General features: G+C 36.4%; 1 protein-coding gene across 1 annotated transcript in view; it reads right to left on the bottom strand.

The window, feature by feature from the left end:
- The window catches only part of LOC111148267 (calcium/calmodulin dependent protein kinase IV), a 236810-nt gene that overhangs the window by 104589 nt on the left and 117935 nt on the right, over positions 1-14286 (bottom strand). The window contains exon 2 of the mRNA XM_022504732.1: positions 4257-4335. Coding sequence (XP_022360440.1) covers positions 4257-4335 — 79 coding nt within the window. The remainder of the gene's footprint in view (positions 1-4256; positions 4336-14286) is intronic.

Genomic DNA, 14286 nt, shown 5'->3' with positions numbered 1-14286 from the left:
TGCTATATTTTCTTTCTCTCCCCATATGTACACAAACTACTCACACACTTTTTTGTTGCTTAAGTATTTGAAAGTAAGTTGCAGACATTATTACTTGGGTTAATATGTATTTTGATGTATACTAATTCTATGAAATATAGTTATCTATATATAAAGTATATGGTATTATATCCATATTTAAAATATGTCAGTTAAAAATATTTTTATTATAATTACACATTAATTTCCCATAAAGACATTTTTATTAGTCAAAATACCCAATTGTCTAAACATGACAATTTGTGTTTGTTATAAGCATTAACTCTGTCCTGTACCTGATGACCAAAGAGATAAGGATTTCTCCATAAGAGCTAGTGCTTTAGTCTATCTTCCTGTGGATAAATGAGAGTCAGTGTCTATCACCCAGACATGTAAGTGCCTAACGGATTCTCGGTGATGAATTAGGAGTAAGTCTCTTATTGCCAATGTAAACTAAGTCCTTCTCCAAATATTAAGCTATAGAAAGGTACATCATATTGCCACAAAATAAAATTTGGGCAAACTGCCTTTAAAAAGTATTTAAACAGATCTTGGGAAAGAGGATTATTGTTATCAAATAATTGTAAAAGAGATGAGAAATCTTTCTTGGACTTAAAAGTGTTCATATGTGAATTTAATCACCTATAAACTGGATTGAGTTTTCTTAGGTTTATTAACTTTCTTGAATATGATATAAGTTTCACTTATCTTCAGATAACAGATTGAATACGTATTTTGAAATTCATCTCGGAAGTCTTTTCTTATAGATAGTATTATGGGCAGAATTTTATCCCCCCAAAAAAGATTATATTGAAGTCCTAACCAGCAGTACTTCCAAAAGTGACCTGGTTTGGAAATTGAGTTGTTGTGGATATAAGTTCATTTAAGATGAAGTCATAGTAGAGTAGGGTCTGCCCCTAATCCAACAGGAATGGTGTCATTCTAAGAGGAAAATTTGGGCACAGACAATGTATAGAGGGAAGATGAGATGCAGACACAAAGGGAGAAAGTGGCCACATGACAACAGAGGCAGAGATTAGAGTGACACATCTGCAAGGCAAGTTTCTGTCACCAGGAGCAGGAGAAAGGCATGGAACAAGTTCTCCTTGAGCACTCTTAGAAAGTATCGACCCTGCCAAAACCTTGATTTCAAACTTCTGGCCTCAGAACTCTAAGAGAATAAATTTCCATTGTTTTAAGCTTCCCAGTTTGTGGTAGTTTATTACAGCAGATTCAGGAAATTCTTACAGTTAGCTGATAATAGATGATAGGTAGATGGATAGATAGACAATCTTTCGGACTTTTTAGGTTTAGGTCTAGTCATAAAATGAAGACTAGAGGAATTATCCAGTGAAGTAATATAGTGGTCCCAAAGTCATTAGTTGAACCACAAAAAACTGTCATTTTTGTAGGAAAAAAAATGATTTAAGAGAGGCAGTTTTATGTGGCTCAATCTAATAAATAGACTGATTAAATAATTCCATTTCTATAATCCCCTCTTTCCTGAAAGAGCAGATCTTTAACTGAATTCACTAGGAAAATGGTTTGTTTTCTTTGCATTGCTTTTCTTCTGTAAAGCGATTCCTAGGCTTCATTCATTTCATTTAGAGAAGGAAGTTCCGTCCTCATGACCTATAAGAAAGGAAGCGCTGGAGGCAATTGCTTTTTGAGGTTTTGCCTCCTATTCTCTCATTTACACATCTCTGTGCATGGTTTATTCTAGGAGACAATGCTGGAGATTCCATCCAATTCATGTTCAAAGCTTGGGTTTCTCCAGGGGATTTTCTCTCATTCCATTTGGCACAGCAGTGACTGTGTTTGACAACATCTGCCTTAAAGCACCGCTCCACCGCTCCATCTGACACTTGGTTCCCATCCACATTTTCTTCCTGCCTGTCTTCTGAGGAAGATGTTTCCACAAACAGAGGTGGAGAAGAGAAGACAGCAAGGGCAAACCAGAGCTTTACTTTCCCAGTGAATAACTCACGAACTCACAAAATGTCTTCTCCTGTCTCTTATTCTAATTCAACCAAAGATTTTTGACATAAACCAGTATTTTCTCAACCAGCTCTCTGTCCTTTGGGATTCTGAACATTCAAACGTCATTTCTGAGTGTTTCTTCTCCTACACATTCGTACAGCTAATCCCTTTCAAAGTTTCCTCAACTATGAAAACAAAACAACCACTCACAAATTTTACTGACAATTTTTTTAACCAGCAAGAAAGAATATAATCAAGTCCGAAAACATCTATGTGACCACTGCTAAAACATGCTTACTTATCTTCATAAAAAGTAGATATTTACTTACAAGTTCCACTTCATAAAATTGTAATAATCCTTAGTTCAAATAAATGTTATGACTCTAAGAAATTGATTTAAGAGAAAATTCCAAATCTTATCAATCAAAAGATTCCTCTACATTCTGGAGTACTTAAATCATTGCCTACACCAAATAGGAAATCCCTTTGGGTTTATAGTAGCAACTGCCATTTAAATTATTATTCTTCACTTAAACTGTCTTTGTTAGTTTGCTCTGGCTTTAAATTCTAACAGATTGTTTCAAAATGTCATTCTACTTCTACTCAACTGAAAACACCCTGCCATTATTCTCTTCATTGTATGAGATTCTAAAATTTCTAAAATTTCCCTGGGCCAGACAATACATAAACAATTGGTGATATTAGAAAAAAAAAAATCCTTCAGCCTAAAAGAGGTATCATTTGATTTCAAGATTTATGATATTTCTCTCCTCAGCATACTTTACAGCTGGGTTTTCAGAAGTATATATATTTCACATATGTGTTCACATAGAATTTGAGAAAGGAAGAATGTGCTACAAAGGAATATGTTATGTTTTTGTGGTTTTATAAAGGGAAACTCTTTCAAGACAGAGAGTAGCCACGCACTGCATTGACAAACACTCTCTGGGATACAGGGACTACCATGAATGCTGGTTTCAGATGCTGCCACTTCTATCGTGAACTCTCACCTGCTGTACCTCATTGGAGATGAGCCAGAGTAACTTTGTCCCCTTGGCTCACCTATGAGCATATGGCAAAAAGAAGCAATATGAAAACCCAATCCTTCCTTCTTGTTCAAATAGAGACTTCTTAAATGAGCAGGCTCAGTCCTAGAAACAACAGTATTTGTCTATTTGCACTTAACTGAAGCAAACCCAACATTTGAAAATCAAGTTAGAAGCTGATGACTCCTTTCACAAATACATCTATTTGTGTTTCATTTAGGTATTTTTTTTAAATAGCAAGCATGTCTACTATACTAAACTGTGATTGGAGATTCTATATCTGTACACATTGTAAGGACCTATTTTATATTTTTATATTTTAGCCGGAGGCGTCCATTGAGGTTAAACAAAAATCTTGTTGTTTAACTCTTAAACTGTCCCTGCTCCCCTTCCCCCAGGGAACTTACTTAAAAACAAGTCCCAGAAACCAGCTCCAGGTAACAAAGCCCAGATACGAGGGTGGGTCAGGCCAAGTGGAGACATCCGATCCGTGGGGGGTTGCATACTGTCTCCCTAGCTACCAAGGAGTATGGGCCCCCTGCCCTTTGGTAGCCTTTTTGGCACCAATCCTAATCAAGGTGTAACAGGCCAGTTCAAAGGTCTACTAGGGTAAATTGTAATTCAATTGGTCACCTAGCATCACTGTGGAGTTTCCCGTGTGTGATACAATCTCATTGGTCACCTGTGCATGACCAAGCCCGACCGCATGGCCTTTGCCCTTAAAAGCTAGTCTGTGAAACAGAGAAGGGTCGCCCTCTCTTGTAAGAGGTACATCCCGGAACGTTCGGTTTGATTCTTGACGCTTGGCGCAAAATAAAGCTTTGCTTGACCTTCGCTTTTATCAGTCTCGCTCCTTTAATCACGGACCCATTACTGGGGCATAACACACATATATGGACATGTGTACACATATATGTACATATGTACATTACTAGTATACAAAGTATACCAGGTCTACCTGCCAGTTCTAAAGGTTTCTCCTTGCCACACTTCTCCCCACAACCACATCCAGTCTGAGATCCAGTCGCTTTCAAAGAGTCATGGAGTTTCCACTAGAAAACAACTCATCTGGCTGCATTTTCATGCTCAAGATTCAAGTGAGTTAGCTGTACACAGCAGTTCTCTGGCCTCTTTATCCTGTGAATCAGGGCTCCTGGCTTCTCCAGGTCACAGATCCCTTAGAGATGCTGTTATATAATGAAATAAACTTACTGTTTTCTTTAACACTTTGAGAGCATAAGGCTTCTGGGTCCCCTTCTGTTTGCATCTGTACACAATGGATGTAGCACCCCTTGAGGGGGGAAAAAGACAAAAAGAAAATGTTATGCTCTGGACATGAAATCAAGGGGAAAGCTTGAAAATAAATCTTGCAGTTACCCTCATAACTGACAAGTGTTTATAAGTTCTACTACAGGACCAGCCCAATTGTATTTTTTTTTTCACAACTGAATATGGTTTGCTCAGAAAAAATCTAGGTTTTCCAGTCTGTTCTTTTCCTTCTGGCCCATCCCTATACAAGTGACATGCCCAGGGGTGCTGCATTCAGTAGGCTCTGGAATAACCTGGGTCCTCAGGTGAACATTACTTTTGGGTGACATCCTCCAAATTTCAGAGTCCCTGGGCTTTCATAAAGGTATGAAATTACAATTTCAAATTAGCCATACAGCTTCAGGGAGAGAGTTTAAGTTCAGCACTGGGCTGTAAGGGTCAGGACAGTGAGCAAACTTGCCAAAGGAAGGGGGACCCCGTGAATTTACACCAATTCATTTGGTGCCCTGGCATTCTCCCAGTGTTAACATTAGCCACACAGAGATTCTGGCTCTTTCATCTTGGTGAAAACTGCTACCATTTATTTATATATGCCCTAACAAAAATAATTACATGAGGGGTGCCTGGGGGGCTCACTGGGTTAAGCCTCTGCCTTTGGCTCAGGTCATGATCCCAGGGTCCTGGGATCGAGCCCTACATCAGGCTCTCTGCTCAGCAGGAAGCCTGCTTAACCCTCTCCTCTGCCTGCCTCTCTGCCTACTTGTGATCTCTGTCTGTCAAATAAATAAATAAAATCTTTAAAATAAATAATTACGTGAGATATCCAGGGGAAAATATTACAGAAATGGTTAAGAATATATAGACGAAAAGTAGATCTTTCTGTTTAAAAAACTCAAATAAGTACAGACTGTTTACCTGTAAAGGAGAATGGCAAGAAGGGACTCAGTAACTGTCTTCATACGTGTGTGAGGTTACTAAAAGGAGAACACTGAAAAGCAGACAGTGTGGTCCTGATGTTCTCTCTCCTCACACAATAGCAGGGCAATGAAATAGAGGCAAAAGAAGCCCACAGACCAAGCAGGCTTAAGTTACAACCTCAAAAAGGGAACTTTAGATGAATCTTAAAATAAGATCAGTTGAAGTAAATCTGTCACACTTTGAAAACGAGGCCAAAGGAACTCTTATGACATATTCAATCCTGTGGTTCTAAAATTCTAAGTAAGCATAAAAGAAGTCTAAAAAATCAAGCATATTCCTAGTTGCCCATTCACAATCCATTTTTAACAAAGTCAGGAGAAGGCAGAAATTGGTGGTGTATGTGCTGGTAGAGAAGAAAAATTTCAATACGTTTTTTAAAACTTTGGTGAGATATAACATACACACAAAGAAATATATGGTTTTAGAAATGGAATAAATGGAGATAAACACAAAATTCAACTTTATTTTTAGTTGTTCAAAAGATAACTATCTAAAGCAAAACTATTGACAATGCATTATCTTTACAGAATAATCAAAAATGAAATGTGAGGGAGGAAGAAACAAAAGAAAAGACTAAAAAATAAAACAGCTAAAACTATGGTGAATTTTAATCAAATCACATTAGTAATTACATTAAATATAAACCTTATAAACACATTAGTTAAAAATAGAGATAATCAGATTGGATTGAAAAACTAAGATCAAACTTGCTGTGTACATAAACCCATTTAAATATAAAGGCAAAAACAGGTTAAAAATAAAATTCTAGAAAAGAGATACTATGCAAATACTAAAGAAAAGGAAACAGAAATAGATCTATCAAGATCATGCCAACCAGACTTCAGGATAGGTATAAAGATGGACATTACTTAATTATGAAGGGGTCACTTTCCCAGAATGACATAGCAGATGTAAATTTGTATGTGCTTAACAACAGCACTTCAAAGTACATGAACCCAAACTACAGAACTGATAGGAGAAAAAGACAAATCCACAAATACAACTGGAGACTTCAACACACCCTCCCAGCAACTGAGAGAACAAGTAGACAAATTGTTACCAAGGATAGAAGACATGAACATTATTAACTAAGCTAACCTAATTTATATTAAGAGAAAACTACAAAAAAAAAAAAAAAGAAAAAAAGAAAAATAGCAGGAAATACATTTTCTTCAAAGGTAAAAGATCCACATCCAGACAATATAGAGCTACAGTAATCAAGAGAGTGGTGTTGGAGAAAGAACAAACATGAAAAAGAATGGAATGAAAAAAAGAATGCAGAAATAGTCTGAAACATATAGAGTCTGTTGGCAAAAAGGCAATTCAGTGGAAGAAAGGACAGTCTTTCCAACTATAAATAGTGCTGGAAAAACTGGATACCCATATGCAAAAAACAAACAAATTTATAATACAAAACAAAACAAAAACCTTTATCCAAACTTACACTGAACCAAAAAATTCTCAAAATGAATCACAGATATAAATATAAAACCTAGAATTCTAAAACTTGACCAAAAAAAAAAAAGGAAGAAAATTTTGTGACCTTCAATTAGGCCATGATTTCTACATACAAAACCAAAAGCACAATGAATCAAAGAACAAACAAATAAACTGGATTTAATCTAAATTAAGAATGTCTAGTCTTTGAAAGTCATGACAAGGAGAAAATTTTTACAAATCACATATCTCATAAAACACTTATATCTAAAATTACAAAGAAACTCAAAACCCAATAATAAAAAATAACAGATTTTAAAAATGAACCAAAGAGCTGAACATATGTTTCACCAAAGAAAATATATCGATGGCAAAAAGCACAGAGAAAGATGCTCAATGTCATTTGTCATCAGGGAAATGAAACTAAAACTACCATGATACACAACTCCATACTTAGTGGAATGCCTTAAAGAAAAGAGAGAAAAAGAGAGAGAATATCATGAACTTGCAAGGATTCAGAGCAACACTAACACACTTTTGGAGGGAATGCAAAATGTTACAACCACTTTGGAAAAGAGTTTGGCAGTTTCTTATAAAATTATTTGCCCAAGTTAGATGAAAGCTATGTTCACGACCCAGCAATTGCACTACTAGGTATTTACCCCAAAGATACAGACATAGTGAAAAGAAGGGGCACTACAGATGTAGTGAAAAGAATGATCATAGCAGCAATGTCCACAATAGCCAAACTGTGGAAGGAGCCGAGATGCCCTTCAACAGATGAATGTTATAAAGAAGATGTGGTCCATACACACAATGAAATATTACTCAGCCACGGGAAGGAATGAATACCCACCATTTGCATTGACATGGATGGAACTGGAGGGGATTATGCTAAGTGAAATAAGTCAAGCAGAAAAAGACAATTATCACATGGTTTCACTCACATGTGAAACAAGGAATAGCGTGAAGGACCACAGCAGAAGGGAGGGAAAACTGAATGGGAAGAAGTCAGAGAGGGAGACAAATCATGAGAGACTCTGGACTCTGGCAACCAAACTGAGGGTTCCAGAAGGGAGGAGGGTAGGAGGATGGGGTAACCAGGTAATGGGTATTAAGGAGGGCATGTGTTGTGATGAGCACTGGGTGTTCTATGCAACTAATGAATTGTTGAACACTACGTCAAAAACTAATGAGTACTATAGGCTGGCTAATTTAACATAATAAAAAAAGAGAGAAAGCTGTGTTCACTCACAAACTTGAAAACAAATCTTTACAGCAGTTGCTCAGTAATCATCAAACATTGCAAACAACTCCAACATTCCTCAACTGAGAAATGGATTAATAATCTGTGACACATCCATATAGGGGAATACTACCCAGAAATAAAAAGGAATGAACTAGGGTACACACAACTTGGATGGTTCTCTAATATCCTAAGTGAAAGAAGCCAGGTTCAAAAGACTGTGTTACTCCATTTATAGAACATTATTTCAAAGACAAGACTATAAGGACAGAAAATAGATCAGTGCTCAGGGATGAAGGAGGGACTGAATACAAATGAGTATGGGAGAATTTTTTGGCATAATGAAACGTGTAGATTTTGCTTGTGGTGTGTTTACACAACTATATACATTTGTTAAAATAGGTAGAAATGTATAATAAAATTTGCTGTATGTAATTATACTGTGATAAAAATACAGCGAAGAGGGGCGCCTGGGTGGCTCAGTGGATTGGGCCTCTGCCTTCAGCTCGGGTCGTGATCTCGGGGACTTGGGATCGAGCCCCGCGTCGGGATCTCTGCTCAGCGGGGAGCCTGCTTCCCCTTCTCTCTCTCTGCCTGCCTCTCTGCCTACTTGTGATCTCTGTCTGTCAAATAAATAAATTTAAAAAAAATTAAATTAAAAAAAAATACAGTGAAGAACCCTTCCAAGAAAACCCTATCATTCAAAAGGAAGATTAAAAAATATTACCAAAAGGTAGCCTATAACATTCAACTTAGTCTATTTTTATTTAATGGTAACTGATGATATTTGGAAAAAAAAAAAAGAAAAGAAGAGAAGTACAAGGGAAAGTGATTTGCAAACACTGAAGAAAATTAAAGATCTAATTTCCATTTTTGTAACAATTGGAAAATTAATATACTCAAAAATTCATATAAAAGAAATAGATTAAATATCCTCTATTCCTTAATTTATCACGTTAAATTACCTATCAATAATTTCGGTTTATACATCACTGTCTTAGCAAAAGCCTTCCAGAAATTTTTAACAAAATACATTCTTGGGGTGGCTGAGTGGCTCAGTGTGTCTGCCTTTGGCTCAGGTCATGATCCCAGAATCCTGGGATCAAGTCCTACAAAGTGCTCTCTGCTCAGCAGGGAAGCTGCTTCTCCTCTCCCTCTCCCTGCTGCTCTGCCTACTTGTGCTCTCTTTCTCTCTCTCCATCAAATAAATAAATAAAATCTTTAAAAAAAAAACAACAAAATACATTCTTAACTGATCAATCTCAGGATAACCTTATGCTATAAATAACTCACAATTAAAAAATTTTTTTTGTATTTTTGTATATGAGGAATCCATTAAGAGAGTCCAATTTAATATGCTAAGTAATGGACTTGTTAATATGAACAGATCATTTAATTTTTTCCACTTTATTGAGTTATAACTGACAGGTAAAACTGTATAAATTTAAGCTATACAATGTAATGATTTGATATATGTACATATTACAAAATAATTACTATAATAAGATTAGTTAACGCATCCATCACCTCACATAGTTAAAATTTTAAGAATGACTTTTTAGAATGAATTTTAAGATTAAGTTAAAAGAATAGAAGAGCCAAAACAAATTTATGTGAAAATAACATTTCAGTAATTTCTCTAAAATATAACCCATTTTCTTTGCTGAAATTAAATGATAAGCTTAAAGAAACCATGTTTCAGTATGTTTATGTAAAAATAAAAACTATTTTACATGTTAACAGTAAATTTTTAATACACAAAGAACATTGGTAATAATACTGAATCCACATTTCAAAATAGATTATAGACAGAATCACCATAAAATTTCCTGAGATATAAAGAAAGCAAGGAGATTATAGTAGAGGATATTATATTCATGGAGTTACTCAACTGGAAAAAAGAAAGCGTCACTTACATCTATCCATTTACAATATATTCTTTAATTAAAAAGGCCAAGAAATAAAGAAATTATTCTAGTTAGGAGTTTTTCTGCTATGATTTTGTTAAAAAAGAAAATCAATATTCTTCTGGAGTCTGAGCTTGACTTCTACTTTCATACTGGTTTTCTTTAACAGAATTTTTTTTTTTAAAAGATTTTATTTATTTATTTGACAGAGAGAGATTACAAGTAGGCAAGAGAGGCAGGCAGGGAGAGAGAGGAGGAAGCAGGCTCTCTGCGGAGCCGAGAGCCCGATGTGGGGCTCGATCCCAGGACCCTGGGATCATGACCTGAGCCGAAGGCAGAGGCTTTAACCCACTGAGCCACCCAGGCGCCCCATTTTAACAGAATTTTTAAAAAAGATTATTTACCTATTTCTTTATTTAGTATTTTTTGAGAGAGAATGCCTGAGCATGAGTGGGGGTAGAGGGGAAAAGGAAAAGGAAAGAAAGAATCTCCAGCAGACTCCCCACTGATCGCAGAGCCCCACTCGGGCTTGATCTCATGATCCTGAGATCATGACCTCTGCTGAAATCAGAAGTCAAAGGTTTAACCGACTGAGCCACCAGCCACCCCTAAAGATTGTATTTTTAAGTAATCTGCATACCCAACATGGGGCTCAAAGTCACAACCTTGAAAATCAAGAGTTGCACCCTCCACCAACTGAGCCAGTCAGAAGCCCCTTTAACAGATATTTTGGAAAAAATTATTTTTCGGGTCTAGCCTCGTCTAATATGGTTGGTTATTAAGAAAAAAAAAGTTAAAGGCAAAATGTTAAAAAGGTTGTTACATTGCAAAGATGAGAAAGTAGTCAAACGTATTTATAGACTAACATATATAACTTACGAGCTCGTGTTCGTAAAATCATGTACATTATATGTACATGATAATCATAATCCTACGTATATGCTACTATACAAACACAATATATATTATTATTATGTATAATACACACACACATTACTGCCCCTGTAAAGCTGTTGACAAGCACTTGATACTGGTATCCAGTTGTGTCAAACTTACGGATGTGGGGAAAAGCTCCAGGTATAATATTTATATATTTGTCTGAGAACACTTCAAGTATAGAGTCCATTGCTACTACATTTAGGAGCACTTAGTAAAAAAAAGGGGGGGGGGCTTTTTATCCTGTAATTAATCTTTACATACTCCTTATGTCTAACACTTAAGGAATAATCAACTGGATTCACACTAATGTTTTAGGGAATTAGGATGAAAGCGCATAATGTTAAGATAATTTAGAATCAAGGGCATTCTCCCAGTAAGAGGCTAACAATCACTGATTGGTTTTCTGGGGGAGGATTTAGTGGAACATTTGTGATTTGGGGGTTGAAGCAATAGAGCTTGGCTTCACTTGCCATCAAACCTACAACTTGCTCTTTGGAAATGCGAGAAAACTTCAGATATAGGATCTCTTAAAACACAGAAGTCTGGAGGGACTGTTGACCACTCTGCTGCTTGGCTCCAGATGTGTCTCTATAATGATATGTTTCATAGCCATGGAAAATTGTCTCTGCTAAGTATATTAAGCCTCATCAAGTTATGAAAGTGGTTTCTTTTTTTTTGTTAATTGGAAGGGTCTTGAAATGGAACCAAAGAATCTTTTTTTTTTTAATATTTTATTCATTTATGTGATAGAGATCACAAGTAGGCAGAAAGGCAGGCAGAGAGAGGAGGAAGCAGTCTCCCCACCGAGCAGAGAGCCCGATGCGGGGCTCAATTCCAGGACCCTGAGATCATGACCTGAGCCGAAGGCAGAGGCTTTAACCCACTGAGCCACCCAGGCACCCCCAGAACCAAAGAATCTTATCTTTCTCTAACATTGAAGGAGCTTGGTTAAAGAATAGAGTTACGTCAAAATATTAATCATTTTCAAACATTTCAATGCAATTATTTCTTGTTTTGGTTTTTATTGGTTTTTTTTGCACCCAATTTTTAGAACTTTTTTATTTTCAATATGTGTATGTGCTTGCAGGAAAGATCCTCCTAATGCTCATTACAGTAAGGTTTAAGAACAAGGCTGTGATTTATAAGAACTGTCAATCATATGCTGAAAACACAATGTGCACAACTCTATATGTCATTGTATTTCTTCTACATGATTGACTTGCTATTATTTAAAAAGACTATTCTTTTTTTTTTTTTTTTTTTTTTTTTTTAGATTAGACGAATTGTTAAGGAAGACTGGCTATAACCTCAAAATTGGTTCTTCTTGGTGGGTGAAAGAGTCATATTCAGGAACAGGAGCCTGAAAAAAATAAAAGTCTCTAAATGTTTAATGTCAGCACACATCTTGCCCCATTCCAGTGACAGTTTTTCATTGTTTCATTCTCCCTTCCTGCCAGCTGCAACTCCTCAGTGCTCTTCAAGACTTAAGTGTTTCAAGATGTTCTTTGGTGACCAAAGACCAAAATCAAATCTGAACCTTAAACCAACAAAGAACAGGAAAAACTGCTGAAATGATTTAATTACTGATTTGGCATTTTCAATCTACATCTTGAAGAATGGCTAACCTTTAGAATTTAGAAAGTTGTTATTAGACCTGGAGGTTTTCCAAGTCAGTTAAATTTTACAGTCCTAAAATAAATCTCAAAAATTTCATGTCAAGGGGTGACAGTAAACCTCAGATTTCAAGAGGTGCTCAAGGCCAAGGTTTTAATAAGGTTGGGTTCAGAATTTCAGTCTATCCATAACTATGCTCTCCTTTCCCTGTTCATTGAATCCTGCAGAGAGCAAGGGCAAACACACCACCTCAGTCATCAGGGTCATAACCCGGCTTAATACGTGGGGCCTTATATGGACTCAAAACTTTCCCTGACAGATTCTCACTTGTTTGGCCCTGATTTCCGCTTGCTCTATACCCACTCTTCCATGTCTAATTCCTGACTGATATACTTCCTTCTTCAAGATCTACACTGGCAAGTGCTTAACTCTTCGAACCATGAACGATTACACTCTCTACATGGGGAGCCTCCAGTTTCTCATAGCCCTGCTACCTTAGTTAACAATTTCTTTCAGTTGCCTGACAGCACCTAGCTGTGACTTCATTCCTAGTCCTGCATTTTTGCAATGACTGGCTTAAATATGACTCCTTTAGTTTCAAAAATTTAACAAAGCCCCTGCCCAAAGAGAAAGTAAAAGCTTAAGTGGCTTTGGAATTCAAATTCAAGTTCAAAGCAAACAAAAACCAGCTTCAAATTATCACATTGCCTTATATATTTGTTCTCAATCAAAAAGTAATGTAACGGGGCGCCTGGGTGGCTCAGTGGGTTAAAGCCTCTGTCTTCGGCTCAGGTCATGATCTCAGGGTTCTGGAATCAAGCCCCACATAGGGCTCTCTGCTCTCTGGGGAACCTGCTTCCTCCTCTCTCGCCTGCCTCTCTGCCTACTTGTGATCTCTGTCTGTCAAAAAAAAAAAAAAGTAATGTAACAATAAATACTGTTGACATAAAAGGTCTTAACACTCTCATCAGTCCTTCCCTTTGTTTGGTTTAAAATATTTACTGCCTCATATGTTAGCCATTAGAATCAATTAACTACATGCCTTATGAAGACTATTTTTCTTTTCTCTGAATTTCCAGTCAACCATTTCATGCTACCATACATTCTGAAGACAGATTTGGCTCTTTGCTTTTTCACCTTTCTCCTCCATTCCCAGACCCATTCCCTTCTATTTCACATCATCTACTGTAATATATCTACTATAATATATTTATATGTATCCATCTAATCCAACCGTCATACCTTCACGGAAGCTTAATAAGTACTATTGTTTCTATGTACTATTGGTCATATGTATTTTCTCCAATATATCGAAATATAATTGACATAACATTGTGTAATTTTAAGCTGTACAACATGTTGATCTGATACACTTACATATTGTGAAATGATTACTACACTAGGGTTAGTTTAACACTTCCATCACCTGACATAATTGCCATTTCTTTTCTGTGGAGAGAATACTTAAGATTTACTCTCTTTGCAACTTTCAAGCATATAATATTGTTAAATATAATCACCATGCAATACATTAGGTCCTCAGAATTCACTCATCTTATAACTGGAAGGTTGTACCTCTGGCCAATATCTCCCCATTTCCCCCATACCCCAGCCTCCGACAACCACCCTTCTGCTTTCTGTTCTAGCAGTTTAGTTTTTTTAGATTCTACTTCTCAATGATATATACAGCATGTATCTTTCTCTGCCTGATTTATTTCACTTCATGTAATGCCCACAAGGTCCATCAATGTTGTTGCAACTGGCAGGATGTCCCTCTTTTTCATATCTAATAAGTAAGTAAATAAATAAATAAACATCTTTATCCATTCATCTGTCGATGGACACTTAGCTT

The sequence above is a fragment of the Enhydra lutris genome, unplaced genomic scaffold (genome assembly GCF_002288905.1).
Source record: "Enhydra lutris kenyoni isolate GAN:26980312 unplaced genomic scaffold, ASM228890v2 scaffoldscaffold19, whole genome shotgun sequence".
Lineage (NCBI taxonomy): Eukaryota > Metazoa > Chordata > Mammalia > Carnivora > Mustelidae > Enhydra > Enhydra lutris.
Note: the sequence above shows the minus strand (reverse complement) of the source record. Positions and strands in the feature narration are given on the sequence as shown.